The 23,487-nt window shown below is 42.6% G+C and overlaps 1 protein-coding gene across 2 annotated transcripts in view; it reads left to right on the top strand.

The window, feature by feature from the left end:
• The first annotated feature begins 20,973 nt into the window (after positions 1–20,973).
• The window catches only part of gfra4b (GDNF family receptor alpha 4b), a 37,699-nt gene continuing 35,185 nt past the window's right edge, over positions 20,974–23,487 (top strand). For both annotated transcript variants that reach the window (XM_080035136.1, XM_080035135.1), the window contains exon 1: positions 20,974–21,326. In XM_080035136.1, the coding sequence (XP_079891262.1) occupies positions 21,284–21,326 (43 nt within the window). In that variant the 5' untranslated portion in view covers positions 20,974–21,283. The remainder of the gene's footprint in view (positions 21,327–23,487) is intronic.

Below are 23,487 nucleotides of genomic sequence, written 5' to 3'. Positions count from 1 at the left end.
CTCAGGACACGCAGCGACCAGTGTGTGGGGGAAAGGACGCCCATGTCTAATGCTTTATTTGAATTCCTCACAATTTCCATTGATTACACATTAAAAGAGCCCTCCATTATGCTTTCAGGATGAAATAACCCAGTGAGCATTGTATTAACACGTGTAGCGTTATTTTCACAAATATCCACATTTTATTTCTGACTTAAGCAATTGAGTGGTTTCACCTTTATGTACACAAAAACATAGGTTGACCTTTTTGATAAGTATTTTCAGTGCAGTTTGTTATCATATAATGCGGCTGAATAAATAATTGTTTGGCATTATTGCACATCCTAATCCGTGAGCATCTTTGATTGGAGGAAAACATATTGTTAGTCATCAATATCACCTTAGGCCATCATCTAATAATTAGTAAGCAACGTCTTGGCTGGAACAAACAATATGCATATCATCTTGGCACTGACTTCCTATTACATCTCACGTCCGTTCACGCATTAACAAATAAAACATTTAACAAAGGGGACCGTTTTTACAGCACACAACACGAGCCCTCATGTGTCACACAACCATTTAGAATTTTCATACACAAAACCCTCTACATACCAGTCCAGCCCAGAAGAATCTCTGCATCAGGTGCTTCTGTCTATAGTGTGACGCAGTGAATGTCTTGCTCTCCTAAGGCCTCGTTGTGGGAAGCTGAACCGTTCCCAAAAGTTTCACGATTGAGCGTAGAGGTTCAAAATCCTGCAGGACAGAGAGTTGAATCCAAGCACACGCTGGAAAAGTGATTAAGCCTTGAACTTGTGTGGTAGGGGAATCCGCCCAACAAAATCCCATACCCAACTCCATAATTCTGCTCCGGTTCCTCGGGAGACATTTAGCATTTTGTGAACATAAACCTGTTTAGTGTGACATGGGACGCAGGCCCCTGAAGTGACAGATGTTTCCCTTTAATGTGATGGGAAGTATATCTTTTCTTAAGAAGGAGGGGGAGGAGGGTGTTACTTTGTTGGGTTGAATGAGAGATGCTCAGGTTGCATCGGGCTGTTTTAAAATCCTGGGTTGAGTCAGTCTTTCTCTCTCTCTTTGTGAAAGGTTTGCATGTAGATATGGAATACACCTTCTCTGTTTCAAATAAACGGCTCCATCTCTTCTTCTTATCTCTTCCCCTTTAGCATGGCGCAAGTCCACAAGTTCTGAAAACATTCACTTGGGGTTATTTCTAATACTTGGTTGGATAAGGAGCCACTGTGGCCTCCAGCAAGGTGTTCTCAAAATGAAATTGTTTCACATACTAAGTTAAAGTGGGACCACTTTCTGCCCCTACAAAAAATAACACTATTATCCATTCTGAAATTGAATGAGTAATTTCATCGTAAACTTAATTGCTTCTGGAATTTGTATACATCTATTATACAGCTTGGGTGGAAAGTGCCTTGCCCTACACGTTTCAGATGATGGTCCATCTTCATTCGCTAACTGTATGAATTGTGTCACAGATTGTCAAACACTGCAGTGTTTGTTAACTTGTAATGGGACCGCTCAAGCATTGTAGAGGAAGTGAACAAAAACAAAGGCCTCTCTCATGAAGCTGCCGGTCTGTTTGTGTGGCTGCTTGAAGAGTCTTGAGACACCAGAGGGAAACCCACCAGACCTTCAAAGGGCCAGCGCAGTGGGGAGTGTTGGCAGAGTGATGGTTTGGACAGTTTGCATACCTTTGAGCACAACCCCAGTCAAGAGACCAGCACACATAAACACAGCATCACCCAACACTATAGAGGAGCAAGCCATCCACAGGCTAACATTTACATTCACATCAGTGATTCCCCAAAAGAGGTAAACCACATGGTCAACCATGCATTTGTCATGGTGCTAAGTGGAAGGAGTCCACAACTTAACACTTCAATGTGATTGAAAGTGCATGAAACTATCAGAAAGCAAGCAGGGATGTCTGAACAGTTTGCTTACAGTAAAAGACTAATGGTTTATATAGTTAGCTAAAAGTGTTGTTAGATAAGCTTAAAATGGTTTAAATATTTAGTCAAAAGGAATAGAAAAAAGCGATTCCTAGCATTCCTAATTTAACACTGATATTCAGCTGTATGAAAAGATTATTGTAACAAATACAATCTAAATATTGGTTGTGCTGATGAGGTGTAGTTGAGATAATCTGATCCAGAAACTACTGATAAACAACACACGCAATGTTGAATATTTGAAAGCAGAGTTTATATAGCGTATGTACAAAAAATATAAATGTATAAGGCAGAGTAGCACCTGTAATAAATGTGTGGACCTTTCCGATTCAAGTATACACTCTCACACAGACAGGAAGCCACTGAATTATAGATGCAGAAACAGGAAATTCCTCCCTTTACCCTCTGTCACTCAGCTCCGACCTTGCACTAAATCAATTAGTAGTGCTGCAGGCAATCAGCAGACCTCCCGAGAGACTCTATGAATGTACCCTTAATTCAGGAGGGCCTCTTGGACCTCTCTCCACAGTGCCTACCTGATGGGTGGCCACGGCTCCTTCATACAAACAGGACAGTCATTTCTGGCTGGCCAAATCAAAGAGCACTGGGGGGTGAGATCATTTTGTTTCTGCTGTGCAGCATCCTGTCTTGTCCATAAAGGCTCCTCTCCTGTGTGGTCAGGATGGTCTCGTTCCACTCTGTGAACACTGTGAAGGTCTCTCACTGTGTCCTTGTGCTCTCTGCCTTCAGGTGGCTTTTATAGTGCTGCTTCAAGGCTGATATAAAAACAATTCATGGGCTGATTATCCTGGCGGAAATGACCAGGTTATATAATGGTTATTATTATTAGAGCCAAACAGAATTAAAGATACCATCCCCATTGTGTTTAATTGATTAGTGCTAAAACGATTGATTGATAAGTATTGACAACACATTATCACTTCATTTATAAAGAAAAAAGCCAATGTTTGCTGGATACACCTGAATAAATGAAAGGATTCAAGCTTTTTTCCTAGGGAGACGGAATATGTTTATTCATCTGTGAATAAATAAATAAAGAATACATTATTGAAAATAATTAATCATAAAAATTATGTTACATAACCACTAAATTGTGAAATTAAAACTCAATAAGGAGCTTTGAGGGAGCAGATTCATATAATACTTTATCTGGGTTCATGGCTACGAACAACCTCTGTCATACAGTGATTTTATACCTTGTTGATTTTCAATTATTAAAGCCAGTTTAATAAATTGTATAAAACTACATTTTACCCAATAGTTGATAGTGTCAATCAATTAATAGTTGACTCAAATATGCATGAAAAAGAAAAGTCCACTTTGTGCAAAACACTAATGACTCTATACTGCACAGTAAATTACACATTGTGAATGTCTGTCACTCATCAAGTATCAATGTTTACATCACATAAACGATTGTATAAATTATTGTCATATAGCACACATTAGTTCTGCTATTTTGTTAATATTGTGGGGCTTATCTGACAGCCTTCCATTGACCGCTCCAAACTTTATCCCGAGCTGTCTTGGCGTTTCCGTTTGGGGAACCTGACACTCACTGGAGCTTCCAGCCATTCAGTGTTTATCAGCAGGATCAATGCAGCATCTGTGTCTCTCTCCCCACGAGACTCTGAGGGATGTAATCCTTCTCCAGCCGAGCGGATCCTGAATCTTCCCATACACTCTCACTCCCCAGAGGACACAGGGGCCCATTTCCCATGGACCCGAATAATGCTGCATGCTATATGCGCAATGTATCGCAGGACCATTGCACCACAAAGAGCCTTATTCAAATGCTTCTGATATACTTTAACGTGAAACAAGGATGTGTTTTCTTGAAATTGGGGTTCCAAAGTATTCACATCTTATCAGTGGTAAAAAACGATCTAGACAGGGAATCTTGCCCTTACACCCCCGATAGCTTTTCATACATTTTTCTTAAAAAGTATGGAAATGCATCAAATAAAATGCCTTGGTTTTCTGCATGTAATAACACACAGTGCATGAGATCAATCATCACCCTAATTCGGGGTTGCTTCCTCCAAATGAGGCATAAGCTCCACTAGAGAAATTATTTGGGAAATTTTGGAAGGTGTGTGTGTGTGTTTACGTGCTTGTGTGTGTTTGCGAGTGTCATTTTTGCCGTTCACTTCTTTTTTTCTGTATCTTCATCATCATGGACCAAGCGTTAACCTAGCCTATTACTGATGTAGGATTTATGTGTGGCTCACTATTCTTGTCCTCACCAACAAAGTGTGGCAGTGCAAAACTTCACCCATTTTATCTGAAAGATCAGCTAAAGATAAACTTTCTCAGTCCCACTCAGTCTGCACGCTGTGTCGGCATCATTCATTTATCTGTTCTATAAGTCAGATATGGAGAAAAAAAACAGGATCACTATTGTTGTAATCCACCCGGTCATCTGTGATGTGTAATCGTTACAGTAGTGTGGAGCTGCGTCTCATCAGTACAGATGTAAACTGTCACATACTGATTATTGTATGTGCCTAGATAAAACAAGCAGGCATACATGCTTCACAGCCTGACAGGCTCCTTTTTAAAGAACATGTATTTGACTGAAAGACAATGCGTTCAAAAGATCAAGGGGCCTGTGATTTTACACAAGGATTGTGTCTGTTTGAGCACTGTGTTGACCTGCTTGACATGATATCCAATGCCCAAACTAGAAAATAACAAAATAAACTTAGACAAGGCAGTGTAATGCAAGACCAGTTTTCATGTGGCAGTTGGATTTTCTTAGTACTTAATTGTGACTCAACCTTCATATACACTCAGCAAATTAACTGAAACGGTTTGTATTCACACATTCACACACACACACACACACACACACACACACACACACACACACACACACACACACACGCGCGAGCGCGCGCACACACACACACACACACACACACACACTCACACACAATTGTTCAACATTTTAGAAAAAACAACTGTGCAACATTTTAGAAAAAGTTCCAAATAGGGGAGAACGGGGGAATCTGAGGCATCGTGTAATGTGAGCCACCCCCTGTATCTAGGCAACGGAAAACTTTTGTGGTCATGTGAGATATATGTTGTCAAGCCCCTCTCATTTCCCCTTGGCCCTGAAAGACAGGACCTCATGGTGCTGTGGTAAGCATGTGTTTTTCACCAAAATAGGTATTTTGCATGTAAAAGTACATTTTCTTGCTGTCAACTTAATCAACTGTTGTGCCAAAGTGAATGTATTCACATAGAAAAACTTCTATCATAAGTGTTGATGAACTACCAACATATAAAAACCATGTGATGATATTAGCTAAAGATTAGCCTGAAATGCTGAGAGAGTTAGTATTTTCTCAAATTGTGGTGGTGGGGGAAAGTGAGCCAAATGCTGTGGGGGAAAGTGAGACAGTCTCACTTTCCCCCACCACAAGGCACAAGTTAAGTTTAGTCTTGAACATATTTTAATGTAATATTACATAACATATGTTTTATCTTAACATCATACACATTGTAGAAAAGCCATCATGCCAAGGAAATACACCAGGAAGACGACCTGGGGCAACCACACGGAAAGAGCACCTTCTCATCTTTCCCTGTTACCTTCAGGGCTGGAAGGCCAAGTTGTAGAGTATGACAGGCTGATGTTATAATCCAGTTGGGTCTTCTCCTGTGTTCTGAGTCCCAGGCTGTTCTCGCTGGTTCTGATTTTCCTATGCTTTGACACCCAGACACAAGCTGGCTCTAAGGGTCCTGTGTTCTGACCCGCAGACTGTGTTCTAATCTAACTGGTTCTATCTTTTCATTTGAATTTCTTAAAACCTTTTGAATTATAATATGTTGTATTTGATTTTGTTCAGAGTTACTTTCAAGTGTTTAGAAAATTTGCTTTGCTTAATTGACCAAACCCCATCATTATTTTACCAGTCCGACATTGGTCCTGGAATGTGTGGCTAGCTTTCAGGATTCTAACTGTTGCAATATGTGTTGTTATGGTAGTTTCAGAGTGGAACAAGTAAGTGGATCAGTTTAACCCCAGCTGGTTCACTTTACCCCATTTATTTTTCTGGTCTGTCTTTGTTTACCCCACAGCTGGGGTAAAGTGAGCCACATGACAACTTTTTTTAAACAATCATATTTTCACTGCCCTTTGTCTTGAAAAAATTCTGCTAATGCCTATTTCTAGGAAACATCCTGAATTAATGGGAAATATGTAAATTTGAGTGATAAATCATTTTAGCTCGCTTAGAGGGGAGCAAATGTAAAAAGTGGCTCAGATTACCCCGTTCTCCCCTATGTAATTTTTGTGAAAAGACTATAAGAGTAAAGGAGGTTATATTGCAAGTGAGTGGGAAGTGTGGGCAGGGCCGCCTTAATGCACGGGCTTACCTGGGCTGAAGCCCCAGGGCCTATGAAGATCAGGGGCCTATCAATTTTTTTTATTGGCTCAATATAGGCCCTTGATCTAAGAAGGCCCCGAACATTGTCATTTAAAACAATACATTATTGACTGGCTCATGATAGGCCCCTAATCTTCGTAGGAGGGGCGTACGGAGATCAGGGGCCCATCATGAGCCAGATCAGGGGCCTATCATGAGCCAGTAAAGAAAAAGGAAAAAAAATCACATTATTTTTGGCCTATCATGAGCCAGTACATTTTTGTTATTGTTTTAAAATAACATTGTTCGGGGCAACACAGATCAAGGGCCTATATTGAGTTGAGCCATTAAAAACAAAACGAAGAATTCAAAGAGAGAAGTAGCTTTGGGATAAGGGATTATTTTTAAAAAAATTGGAAGGCTGACTGACTGGATTTTTTAAACTTTTATATTTTTGTTTCTGCTTTTTGGTATTTCTGTGTCTCCAAATTATTCCAGAAAATAGTTATAAATAGCTCACATAGGACACAGCTGATTTAGCCTTTGTTTTCCTCTCAAAGTGCACCAGATTGATGCATTTTACTTTAAAAGGTTCAAATTTTTCTTCCCTAGAAGGGCCAGGGTCCCCACCGCAGACTCCTCCATTACTTGGAAAAACACTGTAACCAACCATGTGTGTCTGGTTATTAAAAGTCATTAGACCAGGAGGGGGTTTATGTACATGTTACCTTAGTGTTTTGTATTTCATCAATAGAGATATTGTGGTGTAGACAAACATGGCTTTTACGCATCTGTATTGTAAGACCACCGCCCGGGGGGCCTACGAAACCTCTCAGCCCCGGGCCTAGTGGCAGGTTAAGGCAGGCCTGAGTGTGGGCACTATGAGATCTGGAGCCCAGTAGTTAGAGGACTTATTTATTAAAGCAGGATGAGATGACACTTAAAGCAGATTGCCTTATTATTTATAATGCTCACTGCACGTTATGTGAGAGTTTTTACAATGACAGCTTATGAGAGAGTTAAAGGTAAAATCACGATACATCTTGTCAAATTAATTGACAGGACATTCATAACACAACTAATGTTCCTCTTTTATGCATGACATATACAGTATATACTATACAACATCAACACTGAGATTATTGGATCAGTATATCAGTGCTGATAAGTACCTGATTAAACGGATCATAAGGAATCAGCAAGATGTGATTGTTAAGTTGCCTATACATGCTGTTTCTTACACTTTCTTTATGAAACAAATACAATTTTACCAACCTCTCCTAGAAATAAAAGTGAAATTGTCATTAGCCAAAAACAATGACTATGTTTTTGACCATATAGTGAGGCCGAAAGATTTGAAATTATTTAAAAAAGGAACGTTTGTAATTGGTTCTCTGTGTCGACAAGTCCCAGAATCAGTAGCTAGGATGAAAAAGTAATCGTTGAATACCTAATCTGAAACACATTGATTTTTAATGCACCCCTTTGTCATAACTTTCATCTATAATCTATGAAGTAATGAGATACACTGCACACAACATTGAGTTTATCACAACGCATATACAGTATATGCATGGAAACCTCAGGGCAGTATAAGAAAAGCTCTGAAGACTTCAAAAAGCCTTCAGAGCTGAATATTATATGAGTAAAAGGATCACATCTAGTCATCTCAGGCTGAATCACAACAGCCAACACATGCCACCGAGATACATCATACATAGGAATTAAATATGCAATGACCTCCTGCTTGTTTTTGTCTCGTCCGTGCTGTCTTAAATGTGAACACTTAAATGGTCATGTCCCTCACCTAATGTCAAGTATTCCACCTGTCTTGTCCTGTATGGCATCATTTAAATTAAAAATCAAAAATAGTAATACAAATAAATAAATAGGAATTAAACAGCAAAAAATGAATCTGCACATATGGACACATAATCAGTAATTTTAACTCACAAAATAACACTTTGCAATTCCTCCTCGGCTAACAGAAAGCAGCTGCTACACTTGTTTATAGAAATCAACCAGTATCATTAAAATTATAGCAGAAAAAAATAAATAAATAAGGGCTTACAAACAGTTGTGTGAATTTTCACAGTCGCATCCATCTGTACTGCCAAACAGCTAATCTAATTAGGTACTTCTTTGACGGAAGCGGGGCTCATAGCAAATGGCAAATTAATTTTCATGCTGAAGAGAGACACCCCAACATCAACTCATTCTGCAGCCTATTAAAGACAAAAAGGCAAATAGCTACTCCAGCTCGTTTGAAGACAAACAAAAGTGATAATGACTTCAAAGAGTTTCAGATACAATCAATTATGGAAATGATGTGAAATACCCTATCAAAACTCACATACACTGTAGAGTGAAAGAAAAATCTGTATGCTTGTGTGGGTCTTTGACGTTTAAGAAATTAAATGAGGATTAAAAAAAGCGGGTTCATATGAAAGTCAACTAGTCAGAAAAAAAAGTCAAATTAACTGGTTTTCAATTTAGATGCTCAAAAAAACCTATTCTGCTGGGCTGTTTGCTTAACAAACCACATGGAAAACAGCATAGGTTCACCTTTTAACCTTTGACCTCACCAGATTTTGCCTTATTATTAGGCTAATTGTCTTTTCCCCAAGGGGCCGCACACACTACCCGCCATGGACAACATCAATGAAGTGGCGCCCAGGTCAGGTCACTTACAAAACATGGTTCACGACAAAGACGTGTGCTTAAAATGGACTCCATCTCTCACTGTCATCCCAGAAATACATTATTAGGGCTGCATATCTGGGAAATGCTCTTCGCAGTGTTGGCTTTTTCATAACATCAAGGACCTCTAAAGGGAGCAGGAACTGTCTGCATTTCACTCGAGCAGCCAATTTCTTAGAACAGAAACACTTTGTAGGTTAAAAACACATTGTAGCATCTGTATAGTTGTTTGCTCAGGCTCCTTTACTTTCCCGCAGTCAGAAATGTCTGTTTACACTTTGGGTAATTCAGTCAGCGTAGACATAGGTTAAATAAAGTGGAGCGCGGTGAGGTCATACATTTTAGATGGCCACTACAAGTTCAGCCGTCAACATAATGCCACCTACCGTACACCGTTAGAAGGCTGAGGTGGACTGAAGCTCGTACCCAAGCTGAATGATTCAAGACACAGCCATCTCTTATAAATGACAGACAAAATCCAGGCTGAGAAAGTTCAGAGAGAGGACATGAGCAGCCAGCACTGACCAACCTGTCCCATAGGGACACAGTGACATCAACCAGGCAAAGCTCTGAAGTGCCTACAGTGACCAGTAACAACCAGAGCAACAAAGCATAAACCAAAGGAATGTGCTCCTTATTTCAGCTAAAGAAAACACTCCCACTGACAAACAGCAGACCTTGACAATAAGGGACAGTATTGCCATATCATTTAAATCTAAATCGCATTTGAACAATTTTGCTTCCTTCACAAACCCTTTAGAGTTTATTTGACTCATCATGGCATTTTGCTGTTGAGTAAACTCAACATTGAAACAAATTATTATGACTTGTCCCAAGTTTCTAAATGTTGAAAATATTTCAAAGTTTTTACAGGTTGTGCCTGATGCTGTGTTTTTGTAATAGCTGCATTACTTCCAAAATACATTTTAATCGTAGTGTAAGAGAAACAAACTAAATTGTTGTTTGTGAGCAGACAAAAACCTTCACACTGTCACTACTTCAGCCACAATTTAGTTTTTTGTCACTTGTCTGTTCCCATATTAACTCTCTTGTCATTTCAGACCTGGCCACTCCCCCCTGCTCTGCACTCCCTGCTGATTACTTCCACCTGGTCTAACCACACTCACCTGCTCCCCATCAGCTATTAGCCCCACAGTATATATACCGGTTCATTCCCTCAGTTCCCTGCCAGATTGTCTTTGTGTTACATTGCTCTCCAGCCATTCTGAATTCCTGCCTGTTTACCTGCCCGCCTATTCGTGTTTTGACCCAGCCTTTTTGGATTTCGGATTATCCCTTTGCCTGCCCCTCTTGGACTTGTTGCCTCGCTACCACCTGGTTTGATTCCTCATTAAACTTTGTTGCAATACCTGAACTGTTTGTTGTCGTGCTATTGGGTTCTGGCCTGCCATTTTGGTACAATCCTGACAGTACAATCTGGCCATAAGATGAACCCAGCCGACACAAAGGCTCTTAAGGAAGAAGTGGCAGCACAAGGTGCCGCCCTACACCAGCATTCGAGACAGTTCACCGCTATGGAAGTGGCTTTCCAGGAAGCTTCGGAACGCCACAATCAGCATTTTGAGGTTCTGAGCGGCCAGCTCCAGCAGCTCACGCTGGACAGTCAGACCCCAGCGGTTCAACCACCCACCAGCCCTCCTGTCCCTGCTGTCTCCCGTCCAGAGCCCCGCTTAAGTGCTCTAGAGCGCTTTTCTGGAGCTCCAGATACCTGTCGCTCCTTTCTGACTCTGTGCTCATTGACTTTTGAACTACAACCTCTCACATATCCCACGGAGAGGTCGAGAGTGGCTTTCATGATCACCCAGCTTACTGGGCGGGCCCGGAACTGGGGTGCCGCCGAGTGGGAGAAGCAGTCGGCTCTCTGTTCTTCTGTGGCTGCCTTCTCTGAGGGTCTTCGGAAGGTGTTTGATCATGCTACCCCTGGTCGAGAGGCTGCTCGGGGTCTGTTTAACCTGGCTCAGGGGAGCCGGAGAGTGACTGATTATTCCATCGAGTTCCGGACTATCGCTGCAGAGAGTGACTGGAACTCTTCCTCCCTGGCTGACGCCTTTTACAACGGACTTTCTGATGCCATCAAGGACGAGCTGGCGGCCCGGGATCCTCCAGGGGATTTGGACGTTCTCATCGCCACCGCTATCCGCATCGATGGACGTATCCAGGAGAGGAGACGAGAGAAGGTACTGACCAGCACTTCCCGTAGCCTTCCACGTCTTCCAGTTTCACCTTCCACTTCAACGTGTTTTCCTACCGCTGCTGCCTCTAGTGACCCAGTTGAACCCATGCAGCTGGGCAGGACCAGGCTGTCAGCTGCTGAACGACAACGGCGCCAAAGGGAGAACTGTTGCATGTACTGTGGAGAGGGAGGCCATTACGTGTCATCCTGTCCAGTAAAAGACAGGGCTCACCAGGAATCCAGAGGGCGCTGGTGAGCCGCATCAAGAACTTTGAAGGTCCCTCTCGAGCACTACTTCATGCCCAGCTCAACTTTAATGGTCTGTCCCATACTGTCGCTGTCCTCATTGATTCGGGAGCTGACACCAACCTTCTGGATCGGGGCCTTGCCATGCAGCTGGGTGTTAACCAGGAACCCTTGGCCGAGCCTATTGAGGCTACTGCTCTCGATGGGCGCCTCCTCTGCACTGTAACCCATCGCACAGTTCCTATTCATCTGGGCATATCAGGTAACCACACTGAATCACTAACCTTTCACCTGATTAATGCACCTCAGCAGCCAGTTGTCTTGGGGTATCCTTGGTTAATTAAACATAATCCACACATTGACTGGAGAACCGGTTCCATTCTACAATGGAGTGATCAATGTCTTGCGGTCTGTCTGAAATCTGCCTTGTTACCTGCCTGCAGCACCTCTTCTTCTAATGAATTCCCAGATCTCTCAGGTGTCCCGTCGGAGTACTACGACTTAAAGGAGGTGTTTAACAAGGTACGGGCCACCTCTCTTCCCCCACACCGCCCGTATGATTGTGCCATTGACCTCCTCCCTGGCTCATCCCCACCCAGGGGGAGGCTCTACTCTCTGTCAGCCCCGGAAACCAGGACCATGGACGAATACATAAACAACTCACTGGCAGCAGGCCTCATCCGTCCCTCTTCATCACCTGCTGGAGCAGGGTTTTTCTTCGTGGGTAAGAAGGACGGATCCCTCCGGCCCTGCATCGATTACCGCGGTCTGAATGATGTCACCATTAAGAACAGGTACCCCCTCCCACTTGTCTCTTCTGCATTTGAACTTTTGCAAGGGGCCTCTGTGTTTACCAAGCTTGATCTCAGGAATGCCTATCACCTAGTTCGCATTCGGGAGGGGGATGAGTGGAAGACGGCGTTCAATACCCCTAGGGGCCACTACGAGTACCTGGTAATGCCTTTCGGACTCACAAATGCTCCTGCAGTATTCCAAGCCTTAGTGAATGATGTGCTCCGGGATTTTCTCAATGTATTTGTGTTTGTTTATCTTGATGACATCCTCATCTTCTCCAAGTCCGAACAGGACCATGTGCAGCATGTCCGCAGGGTTCTCCAGAGACTCCTAGAGAACCAGCTGTTCGTGAAGGTCGAGAAGTCCGAGTTCCATGCCACTGAGGTGTCGTTCCTGGGATACATAATTTCAGTCGGAAGTATTCACATGGATCCCACCAAGATTAAAGCGGTGGTGGATTGGCCGGTCCCCACCACTCGTAAGAAGCTTCAACAATTTCTGGGGTTTGCCAATTTCTATCGTAGGTTTATCCGCAACTATAGTTCTGTAGCAGCTCCCCTGACAGCCCTCACCTCCCAAAAGGTAGCCTTCCAATGGTCCCCTGCTGCAGGAAGGGTGTTCAGTGAGTTAAGGTCACGGTTCTCTTCTGCTCCCATCCTCATCCTACCAGATCCAGAACGCCAGTTTGTCGTTGAGGTGGATGCGTCAGACTCCGGGGTGGGGGCAGTCCTGTCTCAGCGGTCAGGTAAAGACCAAAAGTTACATCCATGTGCCTTTTTCTCCCGCAAATTGTCCCCAGCGGAGAGAAATTATGACGTTGGTAACCGGGAGCTATTGGCGGTTAAGATGGCTCTCGAGGAGTGGAGGCACTGGTTGGAGGGGGCGAAGAATCCGTTTGTGGTGTGGACGGACCACAAAAACCTGGAGTACATCCGGTCAGCCAAACGGTTGAACTCCCGTCAGGCCAGGTGGGCGTTGTTCTTTAATCGTTTTGATTTTACCCTGTCTTATCGCCCAGGTTCTAGGAACGTCAAACCAGATGCCCTGTCCCGTCAGTTCCAATCCGAACATGTTCCCACACATCCTGAGAGCATCCTCCCCACTAAGATGGTCATCGGCGCAGTTACCTGGGACATTGTGGACAAGGTAAAACGGGCCCAGGCCGACCACCCGGCCCCCAGTGCTTGCCCTGATAATCGTCTGTATGTGCCTGTGAATCTCCGCTCTCAGGTCCTCCAGTGGGGACATTCTTCTCGCCTTGCCTGTCATCCAGGGGTTAGGCGCACTCTAGCCCTGCTGAAGCAACGGTTCTGGTGGGCTACCATGGAAGAGGACGCCAAGGAGTTCATCGCTGCTTGCTGTGTTTGCTCCCAGCACAAGATCGCTCGCCATGCCCCTGCGGGCCTTCTTCAGCCACTGCCTGTTCCTCATCGTCCGTGGTCCCACATCTCGATCGACTTCGTCACCGGACTGCCTCCCTCCGAGGGTAACACCACTATTCTTACTATTGTGGACAGATTTTCTAAATCTGCTCAGTTTGTTCCGTTGCCCAAGTTACCATCTGCCAAGGAAACAGCTGAAATTATGTTGCATCATGTTTTCCGTCTGCACGGCCTTCCCTGTGACATTGTCTCCGACCGGGGGCCGCAGTTCACTTCTCGTTTCTGGACAGAGTTTTGTCAGCTGTTGGGGGCCACGGTCAGCTTATCCTCGGGTTTCCATCCTCAATCCAACGGCCAGACTGAGCGGATGAACCAGGAGATGGAGACTGCCTTGCGCTGCATCACATCCCAGAACCCGTCCTCCTGGTCCAAGCAGCTCCTATGGGTGGAGTATGCTCACAACACACTTCCAAGTTCAGCAACAGGTCTTTCCCCCTTCCAGTGCTCTCGAGGATATCAACCTCCATTGTTCCCTGAGCAGGAGCGAGAGGCCAGTGTCCCGTCTGTCCAGGCGTTCGTCCAGCGATGTCGGCGCACCTGGGTGCGGGCCCGTGCTGCTCTCCTGCGCTCGTCCGACCGATACCAGAGATATGCCAATCGCCGTCGGACCCCTGCACCCGGTTACACTCCGGGTCAGAAGGTTTGGTTGTCTACACGGGACCTTCCGCTCCGGGTGGAGTCTAGGAAGTTGGCTCCCAGGTTTGTGGGTCCGTTCTCCATCAATAAAGTCATCAATCCTGCTGCAGTCCGTCTCCGTCTTCCTCGCTCCATGAGGATCCATCCCACCTTCCATGTATCCAAGATCAAACCCGTTAAAGAGTCCCAGCTCCAGCCCTCCTCCAGACCCCCGCCGCCCCCCCAGCTCATTGATGGAGGGCCTGCCTACTCGGTTCATCGTCTCATCAGGTCGCGACGACGGGGAAGGGGTTTCCAATACTTGGTTGATTGGGAGGGTTATGGCCCTGAGGAGCGCTCGTGGGTCCCGGCTCGCCACATCCTGGACCCCGACCTCATCACCACATTCCATAGGGACCATCCTGATCAGCCTGGTGGGACGTCAGGAGCCGTCCCTAGAGGGGGGGGTTCTGTCACTACTTCAGCCACAATTTAGTTTTTTGTCACTTGTCTGTTCCCATATTAACTCTCTTGTCATTTCAGACCCGGCCACTCCCCCCTGCTCTGCACTCCCTGCTGATTACTTCCACCTGGTCTAACCACACTCACCTGCTCCCCATCAGCTATTAGCCCCACAGTATATATACCGGTTCATTCCCTCAGTTCCCTGCCAGATTGTCTTTGTGTTACATTGCTCTCCAGCCATTCTGAATTCCTGCCTGTTTACCTGCCCGCCTATTCGTGTTTTGACCCAGCCTTTTTGGATTTCGGATTATCCCTTTGCCTGCCCCTCTTGGACTTGTTGCCTCGCTACCACCTGGTTTGATTCCTCATTAAACTTTGTTGCAATAGGGGAGAACGGGGTAAGTAGGCACACTTTTTACTCTAGTGAGAATTGCTCATCACCAAAACATCTGTCAATAGCCAATCCTACATTAAATTGAAGCGTAAGGTGTTGGCTAGAAATGTGTGTCTCTCTTTTTTTCCAACTTATTGTAATGAAGAAGTAATTTACCATCAAAGACACTCTGACACATTGTGACAACCAACCCCATCAAGGGGTCGGTTGTCACACACTATGGGGTTGTTTGTCACAATGTTATCTTAATGGGAAAAATCTTAAAAAGAAGGCAAGGAGGCAGAACCAAATTTGAATGTTTAATTGCATTGTCAAGTTGACAAATAGGCCTACATAACGTTCTGTAGCCTTGGCAGCTGGTCTAGTTTGGGATGCACTGGGTTGTTTTGATTTTGTTGCCCTTTTTTCTTTTGCTTGCTAGCTGCCTTTTCCTGCTCTATTCCTTCCTTCTCTGGGGTGTCAGTGAGGATACAGCTTGACAATTTATTTCGTTATTGGGTTCCTTTTCTGGCTGCAGCCTTGAGATAACATGTGACAACCAACCCCCCAAAAAATTTGACGACCAACCCCAACTTGAATTTCTTGCTAGCATCAAGGTCAACAACCATCTGACAACTAATTAGCTTGCTAACCACAATCTAAACTATAGTTTACCCTTCACACTTTCTGAGGGTAACAAGTGTTTTGTTATAAACCCATTGTGTAAAAGCCTAGAAGAAAAATACTGAGAAGCAAAATATTTTGAATTTGACATGAAAAACACAAAACATCCTCTCACCTGAAATGCAGCTGTCTTCCTCCAAGGAAGTCTATGTATGTGACCTCTGATCCCAATTCTGGACCTTTTTTATATCAACATTTCAGAGCTAGCGCGCTCTGGTGACGAGATATAACGAATGTGACATCCAACCCATGTGACAAATTACCCCGTTCTCCCCTACCTGAACTGTTTGTTGTCGTGCTATTGGGTTCTGGCCTGCCATTTTGGTACAATCCTGACACACACACTCTTTCACTCATCCGCACACATTTCCGTGTGTGCACTCCACATTTACAAGTCCCAGGAGATGAGTTATGCATCTTAAAACACAGAGCTGTTGATCCAGGTGCCATGTGATTATTTTTGGCCACCAGGAGTGTCAGGGATTCAGTGATAGATGTTCCGGGATAACCTTATCACCCCCTTAAACCTACACCACAGAGGTAGATAGCCCTCGCTGGGGGAGAAAAAAAGAGTCATGAATTTAACATCTGTCAAGGGCAGCGTAACCTGATCTTTTGTCTCTTTTTCTAAGTCCTACACATTTTTAATTGCATGAGTGATAATGACTGAACCATGCGGTGGCAGAAAGGCAAAGTGCTTAAAAATAACTGGTATGGTCTTTTGATTACGTAGTGTTTGATATGTTTAGCAGTGCCTCCTATGTTTTTGTCTTTTCATGAATGTGTGTGTGTGTGTGTGTGTGTGTGTGTCTGTGTGGTCCAAATTAGGTTAAGGGCACAACTACAAAATAACATAACCGTCCGCACAGTATGCATGAGACACACCATCTGCCATATTAGCGAGAGGTAACAGAGTAGCAGTCTGGCACTATTCAAGCACGGCTCTATTTGGCATGGCATTTTGCTGTGAAACACCATGCTAAGATTGCTGTGACTACACGCACCCAAACGCCCATGCATGTTTGACAAGGTGGATTTTCTCTCCCCTGGTATCTGAAATAGACTCTTCTGCCAATAATGACTGATGCTTTATTAAAACACATTAAGTCTCTTTAAATATTCAAGAGCGAACGACACCATATGACATGTCTGTGTAAAGGAGGTTCTTGTAAGTTGTTTCAAGGCCGTCCCATATTGACCCACTGAGCTGTTAGAGAGGGGAAGGCAGAGAAAGAGGAAACGTCCCAGGGGTTCCACACAGAACAACTACCACTTTGTTCGCAATCAAGTGCAGTCTTGACGTCACTACTATCCTGGGAGCAGTTTGTACCGCCCTGCTTCTTTTACCAACCCTGTGAACACTTGGAAGGTGTAGAGTGAAGTCCAGTAACACATGTCACCAGACTCATTATTTCTCACGGAAACATTAAACTCTCATCTCAACATTCAATCCAGTTACGTCCCGTAAAAGGAGTGTTATGTCCTCATTCATTTGTGTTTTTCTGTCACGCGGTCAAACGTAGATGTCAGAAATACAATGGTGTGGACAAGAGAATACAATCCAAGAATTGACACACTCTTAAGGTATCATTTCTTTGCTGTATAGACTTTCAATTTCCTCCTGCGGATGTCGCATGATTGACAGCAGTTGGAATGTAACATAATACGCAAATCCTTCCAGTTTACTGCGAGTGACAATCCAACCCCAGAAAGTAGCCTATGGAAAAATTGTTTATCATACTGCACACGAATGAATGGCAGCTAACGCATTCTTCCAGGGGAAAGCAAGCTCTGTGATATCCAATTATATTAATTAACTAAAGATAAAAAGCAATTAAGACAACATAATTAAAAAAGCAAACTGGAGGTTTCAGTATAGAGCATGCAATATAAGGCAACGTCAGTATTTGTACAGTAGTCCACACAGAGTTTTTTTTAAACTTCTTTTCACCTCCCAGGTTTCAGTAGGTGTGTACAGATTGCTTTATTCCCCTGACTATTATGTTCTGCGCAACTGCCAAAGCACGGCAGCTTACACCAATTTGCTGCCACAGCTCACTGGGACACTTTACTGGAACAGAGCCATGGTTTGTGTTGTAAGTTGCACCTGTGCCATTTAATGGCCTCGCGTAAATCCCAGCTGGGCTAAATCCCATCCGGGCTCAGTCCAACTTCAACCAGAAAGAAGTCTAATCAGGCTAGATAAGTAAAAACACACGTGTAGCTGTGCCAGGAGGGCTGCAGGAGCTTTAAAACATCCCGAAACAAATCAAAAAATAGGTATGCATCGAATGGGACGCTCTACTTTGAAGCAAAGGGAAATGAGGCCATTGTGCTTTGCTTCATCATGCAGAAGTTAGAAGTCTGCATTTGGCAGTGAGTGTGTGCGGCTGTTACAGAGCCTCTCCTCAAGCCTCTTCATTAGCCAATCCTGGCCCTTTAACATGGCTATGATTATAGTTACAATAACTAATCCCTCGTTAATGTTGTACCTACACCGCTCCGGCTTTCAAGGATAGGAAATCAATGTACCTCTGCCTGCAGCAGGAACTGTGGGCTGTCTATCCCCCATGTTCAAACAGTGCCCGTTCTCCATATTGACATATTGTTAGGAACGTAAGAGATTCCTGGACCCAATAACATTAGCTGAGTATCCCTGAGATAAAATAATTATGATTTATAAGAAGGGCATTTGGTTTCAGAGACTTATCTATGCTGCATTTCTTTTTTTAAATATATTTTTTGGGCATTTTTATGCTTTATTTGATAGTGCAGAGAGACAGAGTTGAAATGGGGCAGAGAGGGGAATGACATGCAGAGAACGACCGCAGGCGGGAATCGAACCCGGGTCTGCTGCTGGGCCCGGCCCGGGGGGGACGCCCTACCAACTGAGCTAAGGGCGCCCCCCTATGCTGCATTTCTACTGTAGAGAAGGTGTTATAGATCATGTTAGATTGTTGTTTGTTCATTTGAGGTTCTAAATCCATTGGGAGGGAGCCAAAGACTCTAATTGTTTAGAAATAAAATATTTTCCCTCTAATTCTTCCTAAACCGTTGACAGGGGCTTATTCATTCTTGCGGAACTTAATGTTGATCTGAATTACAAATGCGGACGCATATTGAAAATATGTACTTCACCAAAAGATCCCCATGGCACAGAGTCGCTCTTTAAAGATTCAGTAAGCATTTTTCCGAGCCAATCTCCCAGCGTTTAAGTACTCTAACTCTCAACAGACATGGTAATGCATTGTTCCAAGTATTCTCACTACAAGCTTGTTTGAGAGTTAAAATTACAATCGTTGAGGCGTAAAGACACTCTTTTCGTTTTCATACAGTGAGTCTTTCCAATCAGAGGCTTTTGCAAAAAAATACAACTAAACTAAAAACTGAAAAGGCTTTAATCAATGCTGCCAGCTCATGCAATTCCAGTGAAGCAGTAGTAGCGCAGCCATGAAGGGCAGTGTAAGATAACACCAGAAGGCTTAAACGGCTCTTCAGAGGTCTTCATTGTGTCTTTGCTACACAACTGGATCATCCTCTTGGACCCCCGGTTTGCTTGACAGAAGCTGACACACACACGCTCACACATACATTAAAGCACACAGACTGAGTCTGGCTGATCCAACATGGTGACCCTTTGTTATCTGCGCCTCGCCAGCTTTGTTTGCATGAATCATCTGGAAACTCCATTTGTTTTTTGCCGTTTTGGAGACGCAGTAAAGGGGTGAGTCAACAAACTCCAAATGCACATCCTGACTGCACTGATGTTCCCTTCAAATGAAAAAAGGGTCTTTGAACCATAAAATGAACAGATGGTGCGAAAGTTGAATTCTTAACACCAAAGAATCAATAACTGTCTGTTTCAAAACAGTGAACAGCCCTGAAAATGGAGCCATGCTGCTTTAGTAGTCTGTAGTGACCACAAACTGGATCTGCTTCTCTGCGGGGGAGAAGTGTTTTTTGCTTTTGTGTGGGACACAGGAAAAAACCTTTGCCCACACACAAGCTCTACAGGTGACTTTCTGGTGTTCCTAACATACACTTTTTTTTGGAAAATGTTTAATTCTTTTAATTTTACAGCTGCTGAGAGTAAATTTGGCCTTAAACTCACCGCCTAAAACTATTTGACTTGGGAGGTAGACTTCTAGAAGCAGCTGCCTGCCTATTTGTATATTATTGAATGACCATTAATGGTGCGCTGTCGACATGAATTTGGGGTAAGAGCACTCAAACTTTGTGCACAGGAAACTAAAAATGAAATAGGTTTCTGGTTGAGGGTGCCCCAAATCTGCCTCCTCTGAGAGTTCTGCTATTTCTTGTATTGATATTAATCTTTTGTTTCATTTTCTGGGTGAACTGTAAGACCTCTATCAGCACAAATTCACCACTTTTAGAGAGGACATATTTAGGCTTGTAACCCATTTGTTTGATAGTGACCTGAGTCAAAATAGTGTCTTTATACAACAGAGGCATACAACAAAATATTCAGAAAGAGCAGAAAGTTATGCCAAAATGAAATAAGAGAAAATACGATGTTCAACTCACTTTTTTACTGTAAAGACATTTATCTGATAATCGAGGACCAGGGAATAAAATGACACGTAGGCTATTATGAAAAGATAAGCCTTCACAAAAGGTCATGAAAATCAAGTCCAGTATGAAGAAGAAAAAAAACACTAAGGTTATGTACTGTATTTCTATTTTGATTATTATTAGGCTATATTAAATTAAAATAATACGATCATACCGACATAGCATACTATGAGAATATCTATGGAACATGTGTTAATATATATCCATTCTATAATATCATAACCTACCACAAAGCAGGTTAAGATCTCTATGAACTATATTATTCCCTGCATTGACGTCATATTAACATATTTGTTGCAGAAATAATCTTACGTGATGCTTTATGAACGCCACAGAAGCCGTGCCGGTGTGTGTAACCAGACTGTTTAATGTCCTGTCCTGCACAAACAGCCTCCCCTCCTCTCCTCTCCCTCCCTCCTTCCAGCAGTGCTTATTCCCGGCAGCTCTCAGCATCTCCCCGGGAGCCGACTCAAGGACTTGGAGCGACCACCTCGACGCGCAACAGAGGGCTCCTCTCTCACTTACACGGGACCATACAGCGCAAAGGACAACTTTCACTCACATTATTACGCATGGCTGTGGCTTTACGCAAAAGCGCCGCTGCAACACCGTATTGGCAGAGACTGATGGGATTTTAAGAGAATTTAAAAGACAGCAACAAAAATACGATTTAAGGATTTTTCAAGATTTCAAGATATATTACTCTCCTATGTGCCAATAATGATCTCCGCATGCATGACAGGATATCCTCTTCTTGTCGTGTAATTATACAGCAGGTCCAACGCCTTATCTGAACATTCTCATTTCACATAGACATGGATCTGTGGGGAGTTTATCTGTTTCATCTCACAACTTTGGGTAAGTAGCCTATAGACTTGCCTTTTTTTCCTCCAAATAAATCTAACTAATGTTGGATTTTTTTTGTCTTTCGGGGAAGAAACAAAAGAAAGCAGTTTGATGTAAGAACTATGATAAAATGGAGCAAACTATGAGTGTGTCGGTCCTTTCCTTAGCCCTTTGGGTTGTTGGCTAAACAGCATATTACATCATGCATAACATACATAACAATTGTGTATTGTATAACTAAATAACCTAATCATAATTTCAGAACACGAATTTCCCGTAGGAGATTTGCTGGGCTTTGCATCATTGCATGGTGTGCTATATGCAAAAATAATCTTTTAAAGTGCACGTGGTTAATTGTGTGCGTGTCTGTATGTGTATGTGTATGTGTGTGCGTGCGTATCTGAGCGCGCGTGTTCCTGTGTGTGCGCATATAAAAACTGAACAAGAACGCACTGTTCGTCCATGAATCAGTGTGTGGATTATATGTTAAGACTTACTGGTTAGGCATATTGACTCAATGTAGAAGCCTGCATCCCATTCACACAATAAGGATTAAGAAGATTTGCATCATATATTTGATGTATTGTGTGTTGTATGTATTGTCCTGTTTTTTTATTGCACCATGAGTCCGTAATAAAGTCTATTATTATTATTATTATTATTATTATTATTATTATTATTATTATTATTATTATTATTATTATTATTATTATTATTATTATTATTATTATTATTATTATTATTATTATTATTATTATTATTATTATTATTATTATAGACCTATATCAATATCCAATAGCTTTTCACCCTTTCACCAAATAATATTCGTCATACATGCTTACAAAGTTTTAATTGTAGCCTCGCTTTGTTGTTTAATCCAGTAGACCCTCCAACAGTGACCATGGCAATTACATCAGTCATTGCAGTGAGTGTCACTGAGCTACCTACGCTCTCCATGTAATTGAACGAAGCTGGAATATTGATTTTTGTGGCAACAATCCACAGCCTTGAGACGAGAGATCTGTTGTTGGCTCACAGTGACAAGTCCCTTTGTCACTATACACCAAAGTGTCAGTCTTACAGTGCTGACTGCAACTCACATCACCTGTAAAATGGCCATGACTACGGAGATAGTCATTTTAGTTGGCAACAGATTCCCTGCTTAACAAAGGCAGGGATATGCATTATATCTCTTCATTCATTATTAATATCCTCTTTGGAGGTCTTCATTAGGCATGTTGATGGAGATGCCATTAAGAAATGATGAACGGAAAGGAATACAGTTTGCTTTTTGAATCAGGTTTTCTGTCTGTAATGACATTTAATGGTCACACTCTATTTGGCAGGATTTGGCTGCTAATGTATGATTAGGAACAGATGGAGACAGGGATTTGCCTCAACCATATGTCTGAAAATAACTCAAATATCTGTACTTCTTTTGCAAACCTGCATATTTTAATATATATCTCTATTTATCACAAAGTTTCTTTTTGTATGGTGGAGATGTTGATTCAAGCCTGTTCCACCATCTGCCCAAGTCAATTAGCCAAGACCAAACTGCAGAAGGTCAGAAACTAAGGGCTGTTAGGATGACTCTGCCCATTTATGTGGCATTATGGGCAGTTTCTAACATCAGGTGCTTAATATGCAAATACACTTGAATAAAAACATCTTCCAACTCTCCTAATTGCTCCAGATACCTGCAAGACATTAAGGGATTTCAAAATCCTGAAACTTGTCCAGCAAGAGCTGTGAATAGTGGCCATAGGGGCTTGGCATTGTTGGATTACTTGGTCTTTGTTGGGTGAAATCCTGATACAACAGTAGAAAACGCATCTTTTAAAAAAAGCATTAAGCTGAACTGCCCTTTTAACTGTTTTAAATGTTTTTATTCTCATTGATTATTTTTTCTTATTTTTATTTTTTCTGTAGCACTTTGAGATTCTAGTAATATAAAGCACATTACAAATACAATTTATTATTATTATTATTATTATTATTATTATTATTATTATTATTATTATTATTATTATTATTATTATTATTATTATTATAATGATAATAATAATAATAATAATAATAATAATAATAATAATAATAATAATAATAATAAAGTGGCTGTGTATTTGTACTCACCATTTACTTTTCTAAACATGGGGCCAGAACATATTCA

The sequence above is a fragment of the Ammodytes marinus genome, assembly GCF_949987685.1.
Source record: "Ammodytes marinus genome assembly, chromosome: 10".
Taxonomy (NCBI): Eukaryota; Metazoa; Chordata; class Actinopteri; order Uranoscopiformes; family Ammodytidae; genus Ammodytes; species Ammodytes marinus.
This window is presented reverse-complemented; position numbering and strand designations above follow the sequence as displayed.